The following is a 25,044-nucleotide window of genomic DNA, read 5'->3' on the forward strand; positions in this document are numbered from 1 at the left end:
TTTCTCTCTCCGGAAACACATCTGATTGCTTCTTGAACCCATTTATGACATCTGGTTCAATGACCTTCTTGTGGTGACATATTCTACACATCTTAATACCCGTTGGGTTAAAAGTTCAACCTGAATGCTGAGGGAGTGCTGCACTGTCGGAGGTGTCATCTTTCTGGTGAGCCGTTAAACCGAGGCCCCGTCTGCCCTTTCAGGTGCACATATAAGATCCCGCGGCACTCTTTCGAAGAAAAGCAGGGGAGTTCTCCCTCCTGTCCCGGCCCTATATTTATCCCTCAACCAGCATCACTAAAACATAATCTCTGATTAGTTACCTCACTGCTGTTTATGGGATCTTGCTATGCTCAAACTGGCTGCCACGTTTTCTAAGTTACAACTTCAAAAGCCCTTAAATTGGCTATAAATTACTTTGACGTTGTGAAAGGCACTATATAGATACCAGTTCTTTCCTTCTACCTGCAATTAATTGAAGCATGTGGGCAGTGCAGACAGTACTGTCAATGCTATTTAAACATTAATAATTGAACTTCTGAGAGAGAAACTCTGCAATTGCGCGTAAGTACTCTTCGACAAACCTTTCCTTTGTGGAGCATAATTGAAGTTTCAGTCAGGCAGACTGAAGGAGGTGAACTGTTAAGTTACTAAAACTCAGCTAAAATCTAGTGCAAAAAGGAATCAAAGAGGCTAATTTGAATGCTGGCCTTTATCTCAAGGGGGTTGGAATTCAACAGTGAGGAATTGATGTCTCAGTTGCACGGAGCCTTGGCCAGACCCCATCTAGCGTTCTGCGTTGAGTTTTGGGCACCGCACCTCAAGATATACCGGCCTTGGATGGGGTACAGTGCTAATTCACCAGAATGATACCGGGACTAAAAGGACGATATTATGAAGACAGGTTGCACAAACTTAGGTTTGTATTGCCTTGAGTTTAGAAGGTTGAGGGGTAATCTAGTGTTTAAAAGGGAAGATATGCTATGTCCTTCGATGGGGGAATCCAAAACAAGAGGGCATAATCTTAAAATCAAGAGCGAATAAATTTAAAAGAGAAATCAGAAAGTATTTTGTAAATAAATGGTAGGAGAAATCTTGAACTTTCCTCCAACACACAGTAGATGCTGGGTCAATTGAAATTTTCAAGACTGATATCCATAGATTTTTGTTGGGCAAGAGTATTGTTATATATGCATGTAAACCTCACTAATATGTAAGACTTGCCACCAGGGGGCACACCTGTGGGAGACCTAAGGGTCACCTGTGCACCCTGGGCAAGCAGGTATAAAAGGTAATCCGCCATGCTGCTTCCTCACTCTGGAGTCACATTAAAGAGACCAAGGGCACAACAGTTTGAGCTTACAATAGTCTTGTGGAGTTATTCTGAACATAACAATTGGCGACGAGGATGGGGTCATGAACTTTCATGTGGTAATGGCTGCCGTTGGTATTCTTGAGAGATGTGTTGAGGATGATGATTGGGAAGCCTTCGTTGAGCATCTCGGCCAGTACTTCGTGGGCAACGAACTGGACAAGGCTGAGACGGTGATCAAGCGCAGGGCGATTCTCCTCACCGTATGTGGGTCTTCGATATATGGCCTCCTCAAAAATCTGCTGGCACCGGACAAACCAATGGACAAGACTTACACAGAGCTGTGCATGCTGGTTCGGGAATACCTCAAGCTGAAGGAGAGCATTTTAATGGCCAGGTAACGCTTTTACACGCACCATCGCTCCGAGGGCTAGAACGTGGCAAGCTTTGTCGCCGACCTAAGACGCCTTGCGGGACAGTGCGAATTTGCCGGATCTTTGGGGGAAATGTTGCGGGACTTTTTCGTGCTTGGAATCGGCCACGAGGTCATTCTTCGCAAACTGCTGTCTGCCGAATCCCTAGATCTGAGCAAGGCCATCACGATAACCCAGGCTTCCATATCCACGAGCAACAACACAGATATCTACAAGTACTCATCAGCAAGTACTGTGCATAAAATAATGCTTTCAGCAGGCAGAACTGTACATGGCAGGGCCTACACGACCGCAGAGGCCAGACCTAGGGTGACTCAGAGTCCGCTGTGGGGCGTGAATGCGTATCCATTAACACCATGTTGGCGCTGCGGGGGCAGTCATAGAGCCCATCAATGTCGATTCAAGCACCATGTGTGCAAGGGCTGTGGAACAATGGGGCACCTCCAGCGAATGTGCAAACGACCTGTGACTCACCACATGGCAGTTTCAGGAGAGGACGACCGATTCAGCGAGGATCACGCTGAACGAGCAGGAGAGGCAACTCAACCTGGAGGATGAAGAGGAAGTATATGGGATACACACCTTCACTACCAAAAGCCCTCTGATAATGTTAAAAGTTAAACTCAACGGCACTCCAGTCTCCATGAAATTGAACACGGGGGCAAATCAATCAATAATGAGTCAGAAGGCATTTGAGAGGCTGTGGTGCGATAGAGCACAATGACCCAAGCTGCGCACCTACACCAAGGAACTGATACTAGTTATTGGTAGTGCGGACATAAGAGTATCCCATGAGGGAGCGGTGCATGATTTACCACTGTGGATTGTTTCAGGTGATGGGCCAACGCTGCTTGGGAGAAGGTGGATGGGGAAGATTCAATGGAACTGGAAAGACCTCGGTATACCTTCTCCAGCGAACGACGTCTCCCTTGCTCAAAGGCTGAGCAAGCTCCCACCTTCAGCTGAACCAGGCATCGAAGTGCAGATCCATTTGCAGATCCCTGAGTCACAGGCCGCTCATCACAACCACGAGAAGGTAAAGACCAACTGAGCAGCGGTACAGGCGCGGTACCCACCACCCAAAGCCGACGACCTCTTCGCGACGATGGAAGAGGCTCCAGGTCGACCAAGCAGAGTGGGACTCCGGCCGAAATGATCCGAATGCATCTTCCCGACGCCAGAGGCAAAATCCCTGGGGAGGAAGATCGCAGTAGTCAACTTCACGGACACGGACGAGAGTGCGTCCAGACTACGGAATGAAAGAGCATCCAGACCACGGGACAAGAGAGCGTCCAGACCACGGGACGAGAGTGCGTCCAGACCACGGGACAAGAGAGCATCCAGACCACGGGATGTTGCCGCACGGGGTGTTGTCCAGCAAGGAAGACAACTGGGCTTGGGGCAAAGATAAAGGGGCGGCCGCTGAGAAGGCCAGGAACCCATTACGTTCCAATAAGTTGTTTGCACTGTGTAACCCATGTGAGCCTATTTCGCGGCTAATGATGTACTATCATATGGGGTCGGGGGTACCTTACAACAAGCCAAAGTAGCGGGCGAACACCAACCGGTCATATATGTATCTGACAAGGTACTTGTAGCAAGTGATATGTTATCACACGGGGTCGGGTGTGTTGTACAGCAAGCCAAAGTAGCGGGCGAGCCCCAACCGGTTGTACATGTGTCCAATAAGTTAACCAAGGCAGTAGTCTGGGTTCACGGGACAAAAGAGACGTACCAAAGTGTGTCTCAATATTAGCTCGAGTCACAGCTGCCAATCTCACAGTTTTTGGAGAGCAGAGGCACTATTATCAATACTTTGTTTTGAATATGTCTAACACTGTCTGTGCACTGTAACCTGATCCACCACGGGCCAGGCACTGAGAATGGCGCTGATGCTCTCAGTTGGCTACCGTTGCCCACCAGTAGGGTGGAAATGGCGCAGCCCGCAGACCTGCTTGTTGTTAAGGAAGTGCTAGAGAGCGAGGGGTCAACCGTAATGGCTCGCCAGTTTAGGACCTGGACCAGCCAGGATCCCACGTTACCGCCTGTTAACGGCGAACCGCTAGATGGGATGTTGCAGCTTATCCGTCGCAAAGACAAAATGCTCATCCCATCAGATTGCCCCCTTTGGGGCAACCCTGCAACACTGCAAAGAAAGGCAGGGAGGCTACGCAGAGTCGGTGGTCCGGGGCCTCCATGCCATGGCCCAGGATCCACGGGGACCACGCGGCCTCTCGCCACTACTGAAAGTCTCAAGGCCATATCGGCCATCCTTGGCTTGCCAGACCTTAGGGTCAGCGACAATAGTCCGGAGCGGGCAGCCCAAATCATAAAGCCAAGCACCACACGTGTCACCGTAGACTCCCTACAGACCCGGCTATCCCGGGTGCTACGCAGTCACTGGACAGAATCACTCAGAATCGAGCCTTCCGTATGCTATCAGCAGAGAATGTACCATGATCGCACTGCTCCTCCACGCGACATCAGAATAAATGATGTAGACCATGTTCATGGCTCCAGATGGGCTGCTAGCACTGTATTAGCCAAAGAGGGGAATGGAGTGTTTGCGATGAAAATGGAGTATTTGTTGTGAAACCATGTACTGGGAAAACGCAGAAAGCATTTGGACCAGACCAAACTGTGAACTACAGATAACCAGGAACTACTGTGAAAGGACCTGGCCCCCAGCGACCCACTAACACAATCGACCTCGCTGTCAACCACGAGGATGAACCTACCATGCCCATCAGTCCAATCAAACCAGCCGCGCGGCCGTGCAGCTATGATCCGCCTAACTCACTCATGCCAGGACTTCAACTCAGCCGATCGACCCAGGAACGCAGAGCGCCAGATCGCCTCAACTTGTAAATAACTTGTACATAAGATTTTGGGGAGGGGGGGGGAGTGATGTTATGTATGTATGTAAACCTCACCAATATGTAAGACTTGCCACCAGAGGGCACATCTGTGGGAGACCTAAGGGTCACCTGTGCACCTTGGGCAAGCAGTTATAAAAGGTAATCTACCATGTTGCTTCCTCACTCTGGAGTCACATTAAAGAGATCAAGGTCACAACAGTTTGAGCTTACAATACAGTCTTGTGGAGTTAGTCTGAACATAACAGGTATCAAGGGATATGGAGACAAGGTGGGTAAATGGAGTGAGGTACTGATCAGCCATGATCTAACTGAATGGCAGAACAGGCTCGAGGAGCTGAATGGCCTCAGCCTGTTCCTATTCTTCACAGTCACCAGCAATGCTCGCTCTAAATTTTCTTTGTACTGGCCGGGCTGCAAACTCCTCTGAGCACTACGTTTCTGTCGGTGGGCAGGTTACATCGGCCAGTGCCACACTCCACCAGTTGTGAGTGGCCTGTTTATGTCAATGCGCGGTATATTCCAGAGCTCTTCAGTGCAGCCCTCGCCGTGTGTCCAGATTTGCAGCTGTCTGCTGCATGCTGCATAACTTTTCCATGATGATGGACTCAATACATAGGCAGCAAGAGGTGGAGGAAGAGCAGGAACAACATCGACCACCAGTGTCCCTAGCTATCAGAGCTCTTGAAAAGCAACTCATCCAAGAATGCTTTACATGAACTATCACCTCTCCTATCTTGAATACACTTAACAGTCCCGCAATCCTTAACACCACTGATCTTCCTTCAGTCCAGCCTTATATATCTTGCCCTCACTTCACAACAAATATATTGCCATAACAGGGTCCAGTGAAGCATGTTCAACCGTGTCTCTTGATATTCTCCACACGTAAACCTGGGTGTGCATTGGCTCGGATAGTTCAATACTGCAAGAATATGTGCTTTGTATTTTCCAAGTATATATCTGATTTTAGATGCTATAGAAATGTTAATATTTCCTTCTGAAGTGCACTGATCACAAGCTGATTTCTTGCCCAAATTTAAATATTCTCTGCTGTAACTGTGATTCTCTGAAGCAAAGTGTGTCAGCTGTTGTATGTTAAAATTGGGGATCATAATGAATGCCCCAAAAAGTGGTGTCAAATAAGAACATAAGAAATAGGAGCAGGAGTAGGCCATACGGCCCCTCGAGCCTTCTCCGCCATTTAATACGATCATAGCTGATCTGATCATGGACTCAGGTCCATTTCCCTGCCTGCTCCCCATAACCCCTTATCAGTTAAGAAACTGTCTATCTCTGTCTTAAATTTATTCAATGTCCCAGCTTCCACAGCTCTCTGAGGCAGCGAAATTGGCAGATTTACAACCCTCTGAGAGAAGAAATTCCTCTTCATCTCAGTTTTAAATGGGTGTCCCCTTATTCTAAGATTATGCTCCCTAGTTCTAGTTTCCCCCATGGGTTTAAATATCCTCTCTGCATCCACCTTGTCAAGACCCCTCATAATCTTATACGTTTCAATAAGATCACCTCTCATTCTTCTGAATTCCAATGAGTAGAGGCCCAACCTACTCAACCTTTCCTCATAAGTCAACCCCCTCGTCTCCGGAATCAACCCAGTGAACCTTCAAATGGCTGATCCAAAAGCATTTGAGCTTTAAACAAAGGGTAGCAGTTATATTTGGGGTAAGTACTGTAGAATCATTGGCATCACTGGCGCAACAGTTGTTTTCAAAGGGCCAGTCGGATCCGTTGTACAGGGGGACAGATTTTCTGGTAATGCTTGTATTTTTGACTAAGACCCATACCTGGACCCTCTGGCTAATGGCTTGTTTGGCTGGTTAATGCAGGCAGACTGGTTGCTTTGCGTAAACCAGGCTGAGGTGAGAAAATTCCTGACATCTGGGGCCATTTTGGGAGCAGATGAAAGTTCTGCCTCAAACAAGTCCCCACAGAAACTACCAACAAAGGCTGAGGCATGTTGGATCCACATCCTGGTACAATTTCTGGTCTCTCCAAAGCCCTTCCAGGGGACTTGCTCTGGCAGTGTAAATTAGTAAAATAATACAGATCGGTAAAATAATGTTTCTTTAACTTAACACTATGCTTGTTACTGGCCAGGATTGCTTGCTGATAAAACACTCGGGTTGCTGAGGCCCTTACTGACTAACCCCTCTCGGCCGCACTTGCACTCCCACTGCACACTGCACCTTCGCCCCGATGACCGACTCCAGGCAGGCAGCTGTGCTGCACCCTAATCGTGATGGCAACCGTGTGATTGGCAGGCCTTCTCCTCGCTCCGATTGGCCGCAGACCCCTGGTTGCGAACCCCTGCAGTTATGTTGCTTGCGTGCATGGCCCGTTTAGTTAACTGCGCAGCCCACTCAAGATTGCCGCGAGGCCATGCACGCCCGCAGCTTAGAGGGAATATTGGTTACCAGTATATTACAGGAAAACATTCTGTGACATCAACATGAGAAATGATTGATAGCCTGTCCTGGAAGGTATGCAGACAACATGAACCAAGCTATAGAAAAAAAAAGTGTCTACATTTACCTTTTTCTGATGCCGCTGTCCTGGAAAATTCTGGAACAAAAAGCTCTTGCTCCCATGGCAACTGTTCCTTCTCCTTCTCCTTCTGCTTCTTCTTCCCACGCTTTCGCTTCAACTGATGAGCCAAAATAGCGAATGAAGCAGCACCCACGACAGAGATCAGGAAGAGCTTCCTCACAAGAGGAGAGAGCTTTACCTAACGCAGGTGGGAAGGGGAAAATGACCCATTCATAAGTTTATTCATTAATAACTGCAAAAATGCAGAATGCAGAGGATCTCTACAGCTGGCTCTGAAACATTGCAATACAACATCACCGCTGGACTGAAGTGATTGGTGGGCTGCAGTTACACCTCTGGTGCAGCCCCACCCTTTCTTCAGCCCGCCATTGGTGGCCCTGTCTTCGGCCATTTAGCTCCCACTCTCTGGAATTCCCTCCTTAAACCTCTGCTCCTTTAAGACAATTTAACACCTTGAATTTGGACCCTATCCTGAGACGTGGGAATACATTTCAGGAGCAATTTTCTGATTTGGTACTCCTGGTGGGAAGCCTCCCCTACTGGGAGTGCACACTGTAAACCCGGATGTGCAATGCAGCACTCGATGAGCGAGACTCTCTGCCAGGGGATCTGTCAGAAAATCACTCCTTTTTTGCTTCTGGGTGGAGAACACTAACATTCTAAAATAAAGCTCAAACTAGCAAGGGTACTCATTTTTATAGCTCAGGGACGATAATGGCAGGTCCTATAGGTCCCAAACTCTGGAATTTCCCCCTCCATCTCGCTTGCTTTAAGACCCACTTAATTGACCAAGCTTCTGATCTCCATTCTTTCTTTGGCTCAGTATCAATTTGTGTCTGCTTATGCCTCTGTGAAGCACCTTGGGACATTTTTCTACAATAAGGGTGTTATAGAAATACAAGTTCTTGAAGGGTTTTGATAAGAGTACATAAAGAGAAACTTTTCCACTGGCTGAAGGGTCAGTAACCAGAGGACAAATATTCAAGGTAATTAGTAAAAGTGCCAGAGAGGAGATGAGGAGAATGTTTTTTTAATGCAGCAAGTTATTATGCTCTGGAATGCACGGCTTGAAAGGGTGGAATAAGCAGATTCAACAGTAACTTTCACAAGGGAATTGAATAAATACTTGAAGGGGAGAAGATTGCAGGGCTATGGGGAATGAGTAGGGAAGTGGGATGAATAAGATAGCTTTTTCAAAGAGCTGGCATAGGCATGATAGGCCGAATGGTCCCCTCCTGTGTGGTAAGATTCAATAATTATGATTCTTGGTGATGATGATGGCGATGATGACAATGACGACGATGATGGCGATGACGATGATGATGATGATGATGGCAATGATGATGATGATGGCGATGATGATGACGATGATGGCGATGATGATGACGATGATGATGACGATGATGGCGATGATGATGATGATGATGGCGATGATGATGGCGATGATGATGGCGATGATGATGATGATGACGACGATGATGGCGGTGATGACGACGATGATGATGACGGTGATGATGATGGCGATGATGATGGCGGTGATGATGATGATGGCGATGATGATGGTGATGATGACGGTGATGGCAGTGATGATGATGATGGTGGTGGTGATGATGATGATGGCGATGATAGTGAGACCAATTGTGCCACACCAACCACCACCCAGGTTGAGATCACTTAACTCGGCACTGAATCTACAACCTTCCTGGTCTATATGGCTCAACTACTCACTGGGAAAACTCTTTAGGGAACCGAGAGGAGCCAGAGCTCAACTTCTGTTTTCATTCAAATTAAGATGCTGGTTCTGAGAGGCAGTGACTAATAAGCCAGCATCTTTATTAAACGCACCCATCTGTTACAGGGCACTTTTAAATTTTAAATTAAATCTTGTTGGTACAGTGTGATTCAAAGCAGCCATTAAATACTCAACTATTACAGCACCTGGAAGCTATACCTCGTCCACCTTTTTCTATCAGGTCAATATTGCTATGGTCAGTGCTTCATAGAACTTTCACCTCTGCATCTTCCTAAGCTGCAACTATTCCATACTACACACTCGTCCTCCTCGCTCCAACCTGATTACGTTGAAATCAAGGCCCCTCGCACTCTCTCCCACCTAAACTCATTCTTTTCCAACATCTCAAAACAATCAATTGGGGGGATAATCCATCCCAACTCCCCAAATCTTACCTTCTTCCTTCAGGCATTTAAAACTCAAGCTTGAGGTCACCTAATTTAAAATCCTCATAATGTAACCCTTTTAGCCCCATTATCATTCTGGTGAACCTGTGCTGCACCCCTTCCACGACCAATTTATCCATCCTGAGGTATGGTGCCCAGAACTGGACGCAGTATTCCAGATGCGTCTAACCAGAGCTTTACACAATGGCAATAGTTAGGTAATTTAGAGAGTCCAGAACAAGAGGTCATAACCTTACAATTAGAGCTCGGCCGTTCAGGTGTGATGTCAGGAAGCACTTCTTCACACAAAGAGTAGTGGAAATCGGGAACTCTCTCCCCCAAAAATCTGATGAAGCTGGGGGTCAATTGAAAATTTCAAAACTGAGATTGATAGGTTTAGATAAAAGTACCAAGGGTAATATAAATAGAAAATGCTGGAAATACTGAGCAGGTCAGGCAGCATCTGTATTAAGAGATATGGAACCAAGGCGGGTAAATGGAGTTAAGATACAGATCAGCCATGATCTAACTGAATGATGGAACAGGCTCGAGGGGCTGAATGGCCTACTCCAGTTCTTATGTTCCTAATCTCGACTTCCTGTTTGAGCTCAGCTTCTCCTTTCAGCCTAGGCTGGTGTCCTGCACAATGGGTCTTTTTCCTTCACCTTAAAGCACTGGCTTACCTGTAAGCAAGTGAACAGAATCACAGTCCGCAAGGACAGGTCTACTCCACAAGTGGGTTACACTGGTTGGTCAATCAACTACAGTTTCCTGAGCACTGCCAATCTGCCTGGTTGAGGATTCAGAGTAGCCACTTGGGGTTGACTTAGTTTCCAACTTCCATCACCAGGTCTGTCACTTTGATCTCAAAAAGACCGTGTTTTACCTGCACACCCACCCCCAGGAAGATTATGTCCAAAGACAGCCCTAGTTTATCTGGATGGGTGTTGTAAAACTAGCACTCAGCACGCTGGACTCAGTAGGTACTCCCTCCCCCACTGCCGTACTGTGACTTCAGTATGCACGATCTACAGGATTGCACGGCGGTAACTCACCAAGATTACTTCGATTGGCACCCCCTGTAGACTTTCAGCATCATCCCTTTTGTCATTTAATCTCTCCTGCCTTCCACCCGATCACAGATCTTGTACTTGGTTAAAACCTGTTACACCTCTAACTTTTTCCAGTTCTGGCGAAATGACGATTGAAACGTTAACTTTCTTTCTCTCTCCACAGATGCTGCCTGACCTGCTGAGTATTTCCAGCATTTTCTGCTTATATCCGTAGTATTTTGCTTTAAGATTACTTTGGCAGCACCTCCCTCTCCTATGACCTGTAAAACCATGAAGAACAAGAGCAGCAATGTTGTGGGAACACCATCGCCTCCAAGTTCCCGCCCTCAACTCACACACCATCCTGACTTGGAACTATATCACTATTCTTTCATCATTGGTAGGTCAAAATTCTTCAATTGCCCACCTAATATCATTGTGGGATTCCAGAGATGAGGGGGTTGACTTATGAGGAAAGTTTGAGTAGGTTGGGCCTCTACTCATTGGAATTCAGAAGAATGAGAGGTGATCTTATCGAAACGTATAAGATTATGACGGGGCTTGACAAGGTGGATGCAGAGAGGATGTTTCGACTGATGGGGGAGACTAGAACTAGAGGGCATAATCTTAGAGTAAGGGGCCGCACACTTAAAACAGAGAAGAGGAGAAATTTCTTCTCTCAGAGGGTTGTAAATCTGTGGAATTTGCTGCCTCAGAGAGCTGTGGAAGCTGGGACATTGAATAAATTTAAGACAGAAATAGACAGTTTCTTAAACGATAAGGGGATGAGGGGTTATGGGGAGCGGGCAGGGAAGTGGAACTGAGTTCATGATCAGATCAACCATGATTTTATTAAATGGCGGAGAAGGCTCGAGGGGCCATATGTCCTACTCCTGTTCCTACTTCTTATGTTCTTATGTTCTTAAAGATGGCAACATTTCCAGGGGTAAGCCCATTATCTTCTCAGGGAAACTAGAAATGGGCAATAAAATGCGCATGTCACCCACATCCCATGAACAAATTTTAAAACCTTACAGTTCAATGTTTTAGAATCATAGCCAATTCAATTTATGGAAACACTTGAACAAAATAACACTGCACACGATAAATGGTTTTAACATTTTTCTGTGTTTTCAACTCTGCAAATACTGATGCACTCCCGAAGACCCACCCCCTAAAAATACTGACACACTGCCAGAGACCCCCTCCAAATACTGACACACTCCTGGAGACCCCCTCCAAATACTGACACACTCCCAAAGACCCACCCCCTGAAAATACTGACACACTCCCGGAGACCCCCTACAAATACTGACACACTCCCGGAGACCCACCCCCTGAAAATACTGACACAATGTCAGAGACCCCCTACAAATACTGATGAACTCCCAAAGACCCCCTCCAAATACTGAGACACTCCCGGAGACCCCCTACAAATACTGACACACTCCCGGAGACCCCCTCCAAATACTGACACACTCCTGGAGACCCCCTGCAAATACTGACACACTCCCGGAGATCCCCTGCAAATACTGACATACTCCCGGAGACCCCCATAAATACTGACACACTGCTGGAGACCCCCTATAAATACTAACACACTCCCGGAGACCCCCTATAAATACTGACACACTCCCGGAGACCCCCTATAAATACTGACACACTCCCGGAGACTCCTATAAATACTGACACACTCCCAGAGACCCCCAATAAATACTGACACACTCCCGGAGACCCCCTGCAAATACTGATGCACTCCCGGAGACCCTATAAATATTAACACACTCCTGGAGACCCCCTATAAATACTAACACACTCCTGGAGACCCCCTATAAATACTGACACACTCCCGGAGACCCCCTGCAAATACTGACAGACACCCAGAGATCCCCTGAAAATACTAACGCACTGCTCGAGACCTCTGCAAATACTAACACACTCCCAGAGACCCCCTGTAAATACTGACACACTCTCGAGACCCCCTGCAAACACTGACACAGTCTTGGGGACTCCCTGAACAGTGACAGATTTCCAGTGGGGTCCTGTCTTAACTTCTGAGAAACAAGCAGTGTCAAATATCTGTGGTATTATTGCCAAATGCTTTCATTATTCGTGTACAAACAGAAAACGTGCCAGAAAGTCAACAAAATAGAATTTTTTAAAAAAAAACTGCTATCAGACAGACTGATTTCTGATGAGCGGGCAGACCTCTCCCTGCACCATCCCTTTGAAAAAGCCAAAAGGTGTTGGGCCGGGGCGAGCAGCTTGTTCCCAACTTCACTGGCTACAAGCACGTTCAATTCAAGAGGTAAGTGGGCTAACCTCGGGCAGGGAATTGTACAGAGACACCGGCAGATCAACCGCTCGCAGTGCCAGGCTCTTTAAAGTACGCCGTGGATCGTCAATGGTTTCCTCGGATAGATCTTGCATATCTTCCACTTTCCATCCCCCTCCAGCCAGCCAGCCGACCTGTTAAGGTGCAACTTGTCAAATGCAAAACGCAAACATCACTCAACCATCAACATCAACAAAAATTCAGTCAAATCGGTCGCCCAATTTTGCATTAAACACAATGAATGACATTTGCAAACAGACATTCAAGAATATTGATGCACTTCTCTACGTTGATACTGGACCAGCATGCAGCTCAGTCTCGACTTCCCCTTGAAATCTGTTTATGCAACAAAAAAATACGTAAAAGTAAGGATTGAAATAATTTAGTATTTGGCCGGAAAAGATTTGCAAATAGCAACCGTCGCCCTGAATTCTTCCAGACGCATCAATGCACCAAGGTGCCTCTCAATGCACTTACCAGTCCTGATAACATGCAAAACAGCGACCAAGAGAGAGCGAAGGTGGGGCTTGTTTCGTCTACCTTGTGACTGTGTGGAAGAGATGGGCAGGGAATGCAGCGATCGCTGTCCGTGGGTGGGAGGGTGCTGCAGGCGAGGGAGTGCTGATGGTGCATTCAGCGCCGCCTGCTCCTCCCGGCCGGGCTCTCGCTGAGTGCCTGGCTGTGATTGACAGCAGGCGGACGGCCACAACTTCCGGGTTCCACAAGTCACCCAGCAAAGCTGGCGTGCAGTGCAAAAATGCACCAACCACAACGTTGGGATGCAACGTTGAGCAATGTGGTTTGTACACCTGACGAGTAAAAGTGCAGAAAAAAAAAGCTCCTGATGGAATTTGGCAATGATCTTAGCTGCAAGTATACTGCAGCCGGCAAGCAAGATCTGAATATAAAAACAGAAGCTGCAGAAAATACTCAACAGGTCAGGCAGCATCAGTGGAGAGAGAGAGAGAGACAGAGTTAACGTTTCAGGTCGATGACCCTTCGTCTGAACTGGAAAAAGTTAGAGATGTAAGAGATTTTAAGCAAGTGCAGGGGCAGGGAAAGGGGGGATAGAAGGAAAGAACAAAAGGAGGGAGGAAGGTGTGATTAAATGGCAAACAGTATGATACTGTAGGAGCAGGTCGGGGAGCGGAAGGAGGAGCAGTTTGCGCTGCCCCCGGCCTGCGAGCACCATTGAAGCAGGCCGGGGAGCAGAAGGAGCAGTGTGGCGACATAGCACTCCAGGGAGCAGCACGTGCTGGAGCAGGAGAGCAACGGCAGTGAAGAATGACGTCGCCAGGATCCAGGTCGGTGATTGGAGCGTGGACAGGTACAGCAGGAGCGGCAAAGTCGGGGCGAAGGAGCGGCGAGAGATTGTAGAGGGATGTGATTGGGGCCCAGGAGAGGCGAGGGCCCAGGGGCAGCACGGGCCAGCCCACCCTGCGATATGTGTGCGCACTGGGATCCGTGCAGCAGAGCTGGTCTCCAGTCGTCTTGGTTAACCCTTGCTACTGGACCAAGACCCAGCTCTGTCAAGCCCGTGTGGTGGCTGGTGTGCAACAGTCACCATATGTTAAAAATAATCCAAGCACAGGCATCTTCCACCCTTCAAGATTTAGTTCGGACCCGGAATTTTAGGTCCTTCATTGAAACACCTGTGAACTTTTTGACGTGGAAGCAAGTCATCCTCGATTCGAGGGACTGCCTATGATAGTACAAAGTAAAAGGTAGTACAATATAGTACAAAGTAATAATGTTAACTCTGTTTCTCTCTCCACAGATGCTGCCTGACCTGCTGAGTATTTCCAGCATTTTCTGTTTTTATTTCCGATTCCAGCATCCGCAGTATTTTGTTTTTGTGATACAGTAAACTCTCGTTTACCCAGATACGAATGTAAAAGAAAACCCGCCGTAACGGAATTTAAAATATTGCAAGATTTGGCAATTTGTCACACACGTGAATATCTCACTCACTTCATCTATCGCAAACGTGGACAGGTTGCTCAATTACACATAAATTGACGCAGGCGTGGATTTCTTGCTCACTTTTCACCTGTCACACACACATTGAAAGCAGTTCATTGCCACACATCAGTCTGTTGAGTGTACTTGTTCAAAACATCCTGAAATCAAACAATTTAAAATGCCTTCTGACAGCACTAAAAGCAAATGCAGCATAAGGAAATGACAAGTATTGAACATTCAGCAGAAATTAGAAATTATAAAGAAGTCTGAAGCTGGCAGAAGTGTGCGTACTTTGATGGACGAATATGATGTTCTTTAAATTAAGAAGAAAATGAATTCATTTAAACAAGCAGATATAAGATTGCTATTTTAAAAATCAATCTCAAATGTCAACGCAGAAAAAGGAGCATCTGCAGATGAAGAAACATTGCCAGAAGTAGCAATTGAAGAAGAAGCAATGGCAGAATAAGCAAATTTAACAGAATAAAATAATAAAATGAACTAAATATTTTGTTTCATAGACATTTATTTTTAATTTCTAAAAGTTATGAATCAACTTTCATGTATTATGTTCACATTCAAATAACATGAACTAACTCTTCGTTTTATTTATTCGACCTTATAAATTTAGCACTTGTCAATTATTTGTTTTATATTTCGAAAAGTTCTGAATTGATTTTCAATCTGAATAGCTCATTGGAAAGAGCGGATCAAGATCTATACGATATATTAATTATTTCGTGGGTGGTTCTATCACCTTCAAATATTAACTTTAAAATGTAAATTCTCCCTATCGGAAAATTTGTTTACCCGGAGTTGCCAAATCCCCAAACAATCCGGGTAAACGAGAGTTTACTGTAGTTCAAAGCAATATCTGATACACAGTTAGCAGCCCCCATATATTAGTTCCACACTGTCATCAAGGCGTAGCGACAACATAGCTCAGTGCATGTGTGCTTCGACATGCTCCTTGACCTCTGCCTGTCTAAGCAACTAGTCTTAGTGTGGGCGAGAGTTTTCCCCTTAAAATGTTAAAATGGGCAATAAGCCAAAAAGCTGATATTAGTAAAAGTGTCCCCGAAGCTGTCAGATTGTTGTAAAAATCCAACTGGTTCACTGATGTCCTTCAGGGAAGGAAACCTGCCGCCCTTAACAGATCTATATGTGACTCCAATCCCACATTCTCGCTTCTAAGTCAGAAGGTTGTGGCTATGAGTCCCACTCCAGAGACTTGAGCACAAAATCTTGGCTGACACTCCAGTGCAGTGCTGAGAGAGTGCTGCACTGTTGGAGGTGCCATCTTTCAGATAAAATGTTAAACCGAGGCCCCATCTGCTCTCTCAGGTGCAAACAAAACGTAAAAACAAGAATTAGGAGCTGGAGTAAGGCATTCGGCCCCTCGAGCCTGCACAATATTCAAAAATATTGTGTTCCTAACACAGATGAGGCTGCACACAGGGAGGTTAAAGTAACAGTGACCTCAGTCTTTATTAAGACACTCCAGAGTGAGGAACAGGCCTTGGGGGCCGGCTTATATACAGTGCTCCCAAGGGATGCTGGGATCCCTTGGGACTTCAGGGGATGCACTCCCTGGTGGTGAGACATGGGAGTGCATGTTTTACAGATTTACAACATCACTCCCCCCCCCCCCCCCAAGGTCAGTGTGAAAACTATTTACAAGGTGAGGCGGTCGGGAGCCTTTCTTTCCCTGGTGGACCGCCTCGGTACAAATGTCTGTTCTGGTTTGTTGGCTGTGCCCTCGCTGAGCTGGCGTGTTGTTGGCCCTGCAGGGCTGCTGGGTGAGCCTGGCCTTGCTGGGCTGTTGCACGTGATGGGTTCGATTTCCTGGTCCATGGTGTTGATCCTTTGGGTGTGTGTTGTGGGCTCGAAAAAGGTGGTGTCTGCTGTGGGTTGTTCAGGGCAGCCTGTGAACCGCAGCCTCGTTTGGTCCGGGTGCTTTCTGCAAATTTGTCCATTGTCTAGTTTGACTACAAACATCCTACTCCCTTCTTTAGCTATCACCGTGTCCGCGATCCATCTGGGACCATGTCCATAGTTTAGCACATACACAGGGTCATTCAGATCAATTTCCCATGACACAGTGCAGGTTGGGGTGAACCAGCGAGAGTCTGGTTTTAAGTGTCCTTTTCATGAGTAGCTCAGCCGAGGGCACCCCTGTGAGCGAGTGGGGTCATAAGAACATAAGAATTAGGAACAGGAGTAGACCATCTAGCCCCTCGAGCCTGCTCCGCCATTTAACAAGATCATGGCTGATCTGGCCGTGGACTCAGCTCCACTTACCCGCCCGCTCCCCATAACCCTTAATCCCCTTATTGGTTAAAAATCTATCTATCTGTGATTTGAATACATTCAATGAGCTAGCCTCAATTGCTTCCTTGGGCAGAGAATTCCACAGATTCACAACCCTCTGGGAGAAGAAATTCCTTCTCAACTCGGTTTTAAATTGGCTCCCCCGTATTTTGAGGCTGTGCCCCCTAGTTCTAGTCATTCCGACCAGTGGAAACAACCTCTCTGCCTCTATCTTGTCTATCCCTTTCATTATTTTAAATGTTTCTATAAGATCACCCCTCATCCTTCTGAACTCCAACGAGTAAAGACCCAGTCTACTCAATCTATCATCATAAGGTAACCCCTTCATCTCCGGAATCAGACTATTGAATCGTATCTGTACCCCCTCCAAAGCTAGTATATCCTTTCTTAAGCAAGGTGACCAAAACTGCACGCAGTACTCCAGGTGCGGCCTCACCAATACCCTGTACAGTTGCAGCAGGACCTCCCTGCTTTTGTACTCCATCCCTCTCGCAATGAAGGCCAACATTCCATTCGCCTTCCTGATTGCCTGCTTCACCTGCAAACTATCCTTCTGTGATTCATGCACAAGGACCAATTGTGGAGCAGTGGAGGCGTGTCCTGCACAGTAGGAGCTGTGAGCAGTGAGGAGAGCTGCTATCAACTTGAGCTCCTGCCTGGAGAGCCCTGAGACCAGCCCAGGAAGAGAAGGAAGGAAGGGGCTTCAACACCAACTTTACCCAGAGGGAGAGGAGGAGAACAGAAAACATTTAACAACTTTTTACCATTCTGCAAGGAGTTGGAGAGAGGGGGAAAAACCAACAACATCCAGTGTGGAAGGAGGGAGACTCTACATTTCAACAGGTGGGTGTTGGTGCATTTCCCAAAAAGACTTTGTTGTATCGGTGGGGGGAGGAAAGAAGACCACTGAGGGCCTGAACATCGCGGGGGGTGTGTGTGTGTGTGGAAGTGTGCGTGGGGGCCGTGCTTACAACTAGGCCCCCCCCCACAATTGGAACCCCCCCCACCCCCCACATTTGCCTAGCCTGGGATAGCTGGAGCTACCAGGCTGAAGATTGTTTTCTTAATCACCCAATTAAAGATCGTTAGTAGTGTGTGCCTGGTGGCTCCAGCTACCCCAGGTGAAGACATCTTCTCCTCCCACCTGAAGACCACCCCAAAGACTTTTTGTTTTGCCATCTGGGGAGTGCACCCACCCACAGCTGCGAGGGGAGACCTGCCCTCGCAGTCCCCACCCCCCCCTTCCCACCCCCCTCTCTCTTTCTCTGTTACACTGTTTCTCCCCTCTCTCTGAGAGCCCTTCCTTCCAAATTTAATTTAAAAAAAAAACCAATTAAGACAACTGAGCAGAGGGAGCAAGGCCCCTCCCCAATTGCCAACTAGGGGAGAGGTACCTCGTTAAGAGCTCCTCTGCTTCAGTCTTTTAGATAAGAGGCCTAATTAAGACCATTAAGGCCTGTGACTTTGGGGTGGGTGTAGCCCTTAAAGGGACCCCGTGATGGCGACCCCATCCACGCCGGTGGCAGGGCCAGCAAGGACGTATGCGCAGGCGGTGTCCACATCCACGGCACCTCCTGCGCCACCCGCTGCCCTGCCACCATTTAGATTAATTACTAAAAAACACGGGGTCAAGAGCTACACTCACCCCACAATGACCATCGAGGAGTGCGTGCGGGCGATGGCTGGGGTAGTCGGCCCCTCGGCCATTGTCGCAGCCTCCAAGATGTCTGGGAAGGCCGTGTTCTTCCTGGGGTCGGAGCGGGCGGTGTCCCTGGCCCTTGAAAAGGGGCTCACGGTGGGCGGGACGTTCCTGCCGGTGGACCCTCTCGAGGCCACCGCGCAGAGGGTCATCATTTCAAACGTCCCGCCCTTTGTTCCCGCTGAGCTCCTCCTCCCTCACCTACACCAACTGGGGGAGGTAAGGTCGGGGATCAACCCCATACCGCTCGGCCTCAGGGAGAACAGCCTGCGCCACGTGTTCTCCTTCCGCCGCCAGCTCTTTGTCCGGCTGGCGCGGGAGGAGACGACGGAGGGGAACTTTAATGTGGTGCACGAGGGGACTGCCTACCGCGTCTTTTGGACGTCGGACGGCGTGCGGTGCCATGCCTGCAGGGAGGTGGGGCACGTTCGCAAGAACTGCCCCGCCTCCAAGGCCGCCAAACCACCGAAGGCGGCCAAGGCTGGCGCCGCCGCCACCCCTCCCCCTAGTTGCGTCCGCGTGCCGGGAGCCATGGGTGCGCGGGCATCGTCGGAGGCCTTTGTTTTCAGGGCCTCCGGCGGGGGGGAGGGAGAGCGTCCGAGCGGAAAGAAGGCGCGGAAGAAGGAGAAACATCTAGAGGCGGGTCCCCTCGGTGCGCCGGAAAGTTTGACCACCGCGCTCAGCCCAACCCAGTCACCGGCGAGCGCGGGGTGCCCCGAGCCCGTGCCCGAGCCCTTGAATAACACCACAGAGGGGCCCGGGCGCGGGAAAGGAAAGGAAAAGGGGGGGGCGGAGCGGGAGGCCTCGGCAGACATGGGGGTCTCCCTGCCTCCGCGCACCCCCAGGAACAAAAGGAGGCGCGGCTCCGATGAAGCGGAGGGGGAACAACATCCCTCCGCGGAGGAGTCGGTGCCCGCCGCGTGTCCCGCGTCCCCCACCAGCGCTCCCAAATTGCGCTGCAGGCGCGAAGAGTCTGTCCCCGGGGAGGGTGAGGTAGTCGAGGCTGCCCAGCCGCTGCCTCCTGGGGATGGAGTGGAAGATCTGCCTGTCGTGGGGGGCGTGGGGACCGCGGAGGAATGCGTAGCCGCCGGGCCGGGCGTCCCGGGGACTGAGGCGGGCGAGGCCGAAAAGGCCGAACCTGAGCCCGCCCAGCCAATACCCAACTTCCCCCGGGAGACGCTCGACCCGGCAGAAACACAATTTACTGTTTTTAATGAAACTGTAGATGCTGGGCCGGGGGGTGGCAGCGGGGAGGGGGAGGAACACCCACCCTCGCCTCTTACTTTGGAGCTGGAGCACTTGGGGAGCCTGGGGATCTCCTATGGCCGGGTCTCTCCTTGTTCTCCGGTTCCTGGGGCGGAGGGGGAACCCCTTCCGCTGTCATTTCCCGACCCAGCACCATTTTTAAAAGAGCCCAGTGGGGACTCCTCTGCCGACGATCCTGGGGGTGGGATCGGGGCAGTGCCAGGGCCGGTTGGAGCGGCCGGTTCATTTGCCGTACCTTGTGCGGTCGATGGGCTGGCTGCTGGCGGCCACCTCCCGGAGGAGGACGGGGACTCGGTGGGGGACGCGGGTGAAGACCTAGAGACCACCGCCAGTGAGGCGGTGGATCTGCTCGCGGCCGCCGCTGAGGCCCTCCTCATTCCTGCAAAGGAACTCCGGGACTTTTTGGCCTAGAGCCGGGGTCGCCGCGACCAAGCCCGACTGGCCCTGGAAAAATGGTCCGAGCCAGAGCTGATCAAGGGGTCCGTCCGCGCCGCCGTTAAAACCTTGGCCGCGGGCGGGCCCTTGACAAAGGAGCAGCACCTTGAGCTGCGCGAGCTCGAGGGACTCCTCGCTGGGCTGCGGAGGGAGCGGAGTTCAACAAAAGTCTCCGTTCCCTCCCCCACAATAGGTTAAGGTAGAGGTTGCACTATGCTTTTGCCATGAAGATAACCATAGCCAGCCTCAACATCAACGGCGGCAGAGGGGCACGCCGTAGATTTGACAATTTTTCGCTCCTGCGGGAGGGGAAATATGCGGTGTGCTTCCTGCAAGAAACCCACACCGTTCCGGGAGACGAAGCCACGTGGCTCTTGGAATGGCAAGGAGAGGTCCGCATGAGCCACCTCACCGCCATTTCTAGTGGGGTGGCCATCTTGCTGGGCCCGCATTTTCAGCCGGAGATCTTGGGGGTCGAGGAGCCCGTGCCAGGCCGCTTGCTGCACGTAACGGTTCGCCTGGGGGACGTGCCGCTCCATCTCGTGAACGTGTACGCCCCTCATCCCGGCCCGCAGCAAACGCGCTTCTTTGAAGAGGTGTCCGCTCTTCTTGGCTCCGTCGACGTCGGCGACTGCATTGTCCTCGGGGGGGATTTTAACTGCACCCTCGAGGCGAGGGACCGCTCCGGTGCCCCGCAGTGCATGACGGCGATGGAGAAGTTGAGGGACCTGGTCGGGTCCTTCGACTTGGTGGACGTCTGGCGAAATCTCCACCCCGACTCCAGCGCCTTTACTTGGGTGAGGCCTGGAGTTGGATGGTCTAGAGTCGACCGCCTTTACGTGTCTCGGGCGTACGTTTCCTGCGTCCCGGCGGCCTCCATGCGGCCGGTGCCGTGTTCGGACCACCACCTGGTGTGGGCGGAGCTCGCTTCGCTCCGCGCGAGGACGGGGTCCGCGTACTGGCACTTTAACAACCGGCTGCTGGAGGACGTGCGGTTCCAGGACTCGTTCCGTCGATTCTGGTCCGACTGGAGAAGGAAGCAGGGGGGCTTCCCCTCCTTGAGGCTATGGTGGGACGTGGGCAAGGCTCACGTCCGCGTCTTCTGTCAAGAGTACGCGACGGGGTCGACCAAGAGGCGGGCGGCCAGAGTCGGGCGCCTAGAAAAAGAGGTGCTCGACCTGGAAGCCCGTCTCGGTCAAGTCGTCCAGGACCCGGCCCTGCGGACGGTGTACGAAGCGAAGAAGGCCGCGCTGAAGGACCTGCAGCTCGTCGGGTCCCGAGGCGCGTTCGTGAGGTCGCGGATCCGGTTCCTGCGGGATCTGGACCGCGGCTCCCCCTTCTTCTACTCGCTGGAAAAAAGGCAGAGTGTCCGTAAGCAGCTCTTGACGCTGCTGGCCGACGACGGCTCTCTCGTCTCGGATCCGGAGGGCGTCAACAACAGGGTCCGTGAATATTACGGGGCTCTGTTCTCTCCGGATCCGTCCAGCGAGGAAGCGCGTAGAGTTTTGTGGGAGGACCTGCCGAAGGTCGGCCCGGAGGGCGCCGAAAATCTGGAAGCTCCGCTAAGCCTGGCGGAGCTGACCGGTGCCCTCGCCCGGCTCTCGAGGGGAAAATCCCCGGGGCTGGACGGGCTGACCGTGGAGTTCCACAGGGCGTTCTGGGACGTCCTGGGGGGCGACTACGCGCGGGTCCTGGGGGAAAGTCTGGCGACCGGGGAGATGCCCCTCTCTTGGCGCAGGGCAGTCATCGTCCTGCTGCCTAAGAAGGGCGATCTCCGCCTCCTTAAGAACTGGCGCCCGGTCTCCCTCCTCAGCACGGACTACAAAATCTTCGCCAGGGCGATGTCTGCTCGCCTTGGTGCCGTGCTGGACCACATGATCCACCCCGACCAGTCATACACGGTCCCGGGCCGGACAATCCACGACAACATCCATCTGGTCCGGGACCTCATCCATTGCTCCCAGGAGGCTGGTCTGTCGGTCGCCTTCCTATCCCTCGACCAAGAGAAGGCGTTCGACAGGGTGGATCACGACTATCTGCTCGGAACTCTGCGCGCTTTCGGGTTCGGGACGCATTTCGTCGCCCGGATCCGACTTTTGTACGCCGCCGCGGAGTGTCTGATTAAGGTTAACGGGTCCTTGACGGCGCCCCTTCGCTTTAGGAGAGGGGTGCGCCAGGGATGCCCCATGTCCGGCCAGTTATACGCCGTTTGCGTGGAGCCTTTCCTGCGCCTCTTGCGGACGAGGTTGACGGGACTGGCTCTGCAAGGGCCGGGCGTGGAGGTCGTCCTCTCGGCTTACGCCGATGACGTGCTCCTCGCGGTAGAGGATCCCGCTGACCTGCGGAGGATGCGTGAGTGCCAGGAGATTTACTCGGCCGCGTCCTCCGCCAGGATCAACTGGGAGAAATGTTCCGGACTCCTGGTGGGTCAGTGGCGGGTGGACTCCCTGCCGGAGGAGCTCAGGCCTTTTGCCTGGAGCACGACCCATCTCCTCTATCTGGGAGTCTACCTTAGCCCCGACGAGGAAGCCTGGCCGGCGAACTGGCAGGAGCTGGAGGCCAAGGTCGCCGCTCGCCTAGGGCGCTGGACAGGACTGCTCCGAGTGCTGTCCTACAGGGGTCGAGCGCTAGTCATAAACCAGCTGGTGGCCGCAATGCTGTGGTACCGGCTGGTCACTTTGACCCCTCCCCCTGCGTTTGTCGCCAAGATACAGAAGAAGCTGGTGGACTTCTTCTGGAACAACAGGAAGCACTGGGTCTCTGTCGCGGTCTTGAGTCTCCCGCTTGAGGAGGGCGGTCAGTCGTTGGTGTGCGTCAGCGCCCAGCTCGCGACTTTCCGTCTTCAGACCCTGCAGAGATACCTTTACGTCGAGCCCCCTCCTAGGTGGTGTGCTCTGGCGAGGTATTTCTTCCGCCAGCAGCTCGACCTCAATTATGACACGCAGCTCCTGTTTGTGAACTTGGGGGGTGCCAGGACCGCCCTCCGGGAGCTGCCTGTCTTTTACAGGGAACTCATCAGGGTCTGGAACAAAGTCTCCACCAAGCGCAGCTCTCCGCCGGCTGGAGTGGCGGCCGTCCTGCAGGAACCGCTGCTCGGGAATCCGTACCTCCACGGCCGAGGCTTCATGTGGCGGTCGGAAGAGAGGGCTGTGGCTGGTGAGGTGACCAGGGTCAGGGACCTGCTCGATGGCGGAGGAGCGGGCTGGATGGCGCCAGTCACGCTGGCGCGGCGCCTAAATTCTGCCAACGTCCGCCGCGCGGCCGATGCCATCGAGTCGCTAAAAACAGCTCTGGGCCCTGACTCCGTTAGGTGTATCGAGGAGGCTCAAGCACGTGGGGAGATCCCGTCCGAACTGACCCCCGTCCGGACGGAATTCCTCATCGGCGCCAAACCCCGGAACCTCCCTCGGGGGCCGGCGCCTCACAACTTGAGCCGCCTCGGGGAAATCCCCTCCGTGCCTTTCAGTTCCGCGCGGAGGGGTTTCCTGTACGGGCTGCTCCTGCACACCCTCAACTTTGCCATCCTCGCCGGCCGTCCGGACACGCCATGGCGTACCATCTTGCCGTCCGGAGGAGGCGGGGGTCCCCGATGGAGGGCCCTCTACGCAGGGGTCCTCCCACTATTCATCGGGGACTTGGCCTGGAGGGTGGTGCACGGAGCAGTGCCGTGCAACAAATTTTTAAGCCGGTTCACGGACTCCCAGGCCGCCTGCAATTTCTGCGGTCTGGAGGAGTCCGTGTTCCATGTTTTTATGGAATGCACGAGGTTGCAGCCCCTGTTTTATTATTTGAAGGGGCTGCTCCTGAAATTCTGGCTGCACTTCAGTCCCACTCTCCTGATCTTTGGGCACCCTGTGCGGAGGGGAGCGGGTAGGTCCGAAGGCCTCCTCGTAGGACTGCTCCTGGGCACGGCCAAGGGTGCCATCAGCCGGTCCAGGCAGCGGGCGGTCGAGGGGGTCGTTCAACCTGACTGCCTGCCTCTCTTCCGCTCTTACATCCGGTCCAGGGTGTCCTTGGAGATGGAGCACGCGGTGTCCACCGGTACGCTCGCGGCCTTCCGCGAGAGGTGGGCACCGGAGGGACTGGAGTGCATCATCACGCCCGGCAACCAAATTTTAATTTGATTTTACGTTTTAAAGTTAATTTGTTTTAATTGCCGGTGCTTTTAGTGTCCCCTTCCCTTTTATAGGGGGCACTGGGGAAAAATTGTGATTTTAGTGCCCAAAAAAAAACAAAAAAAAAAGAAAAAACACAAAAAAAAACAAAAAAGGGGGGAAAAAAAGGGCCTTGTAAATGTCTGGAGTGTCACCCAGGTAAAAGGGTGGCACCGTTTAATGTCTTTATGTTTTGCAGGTAAACTCAAAAGAGTTTCATGCACAAGGACCAATTGTGGAGCAGTGGAGGCGTGTCCTGCACAGTAGGAGCTGTGAGCAGTGAGGAGAGCTGCTATCAACTTGAGCTCCTGCCTGGAGAGCCCTGAGACCAGCCCAGGAAGAGAAGGAAGGAAGGGGCTTCAACACCAACTTTACCCAGAGGGAGAGGAGGAGAACAGAAAACATTTAACAACTTTTTACCATTCTGCAAGGAGTTGGAGAG

At 51.1% G+C, this 25,044-nt stretch overlaps 1 protein-coding gene across 1 annotated transcript in view; it reads right to left on the reverse strand.

Moving 5' to 3' along the window:
* Window positions 1–13,318, reverse strand: part of miga1 (mitoguardin 1) — a 133,239-nt gene extending 119,921 nt beyond the window's left edge. The window contains exons 1-3 of the mRNA XM_070886539.1: window positions 13,233–13,318; window positions 12,743–12,889; window positions 7,176–7,368 (exon numbers count right to left, since the gene is read on the reverse strand). Coding sequence (XP_070742640.1) covers window positions 7,176–7,368; window positions 12,743–12,889; window positions 13,233–13,247 — 355 coding nt within the window. The 5' untranslated portion in view covers window positions 13,248–13,318. The remainder of the gene's footprint in view (window positions 1–7,175; window positions 7,369–12,742; window positions 12,890–13,232) is intronic.
* Between the last annotated feature and the right edge of the window lie 11,726 nt (window positions 13,319–25,044).

The sequence above is a fragment of the Pristiophorus japonicus genome, chromosome 8, assembly GCF_044704955.1.
Source record: "Pristiophorus japonicus isolate sPriJap1 chromosome 8, sPriJap1.hap1, whole genome shotgun sequence".
NCBI lineage: Eukaryota > Metazoa > Chordata > Chondrichthyes > Pristiophoridae > Pristiophorus > Pristiophorus japonicus.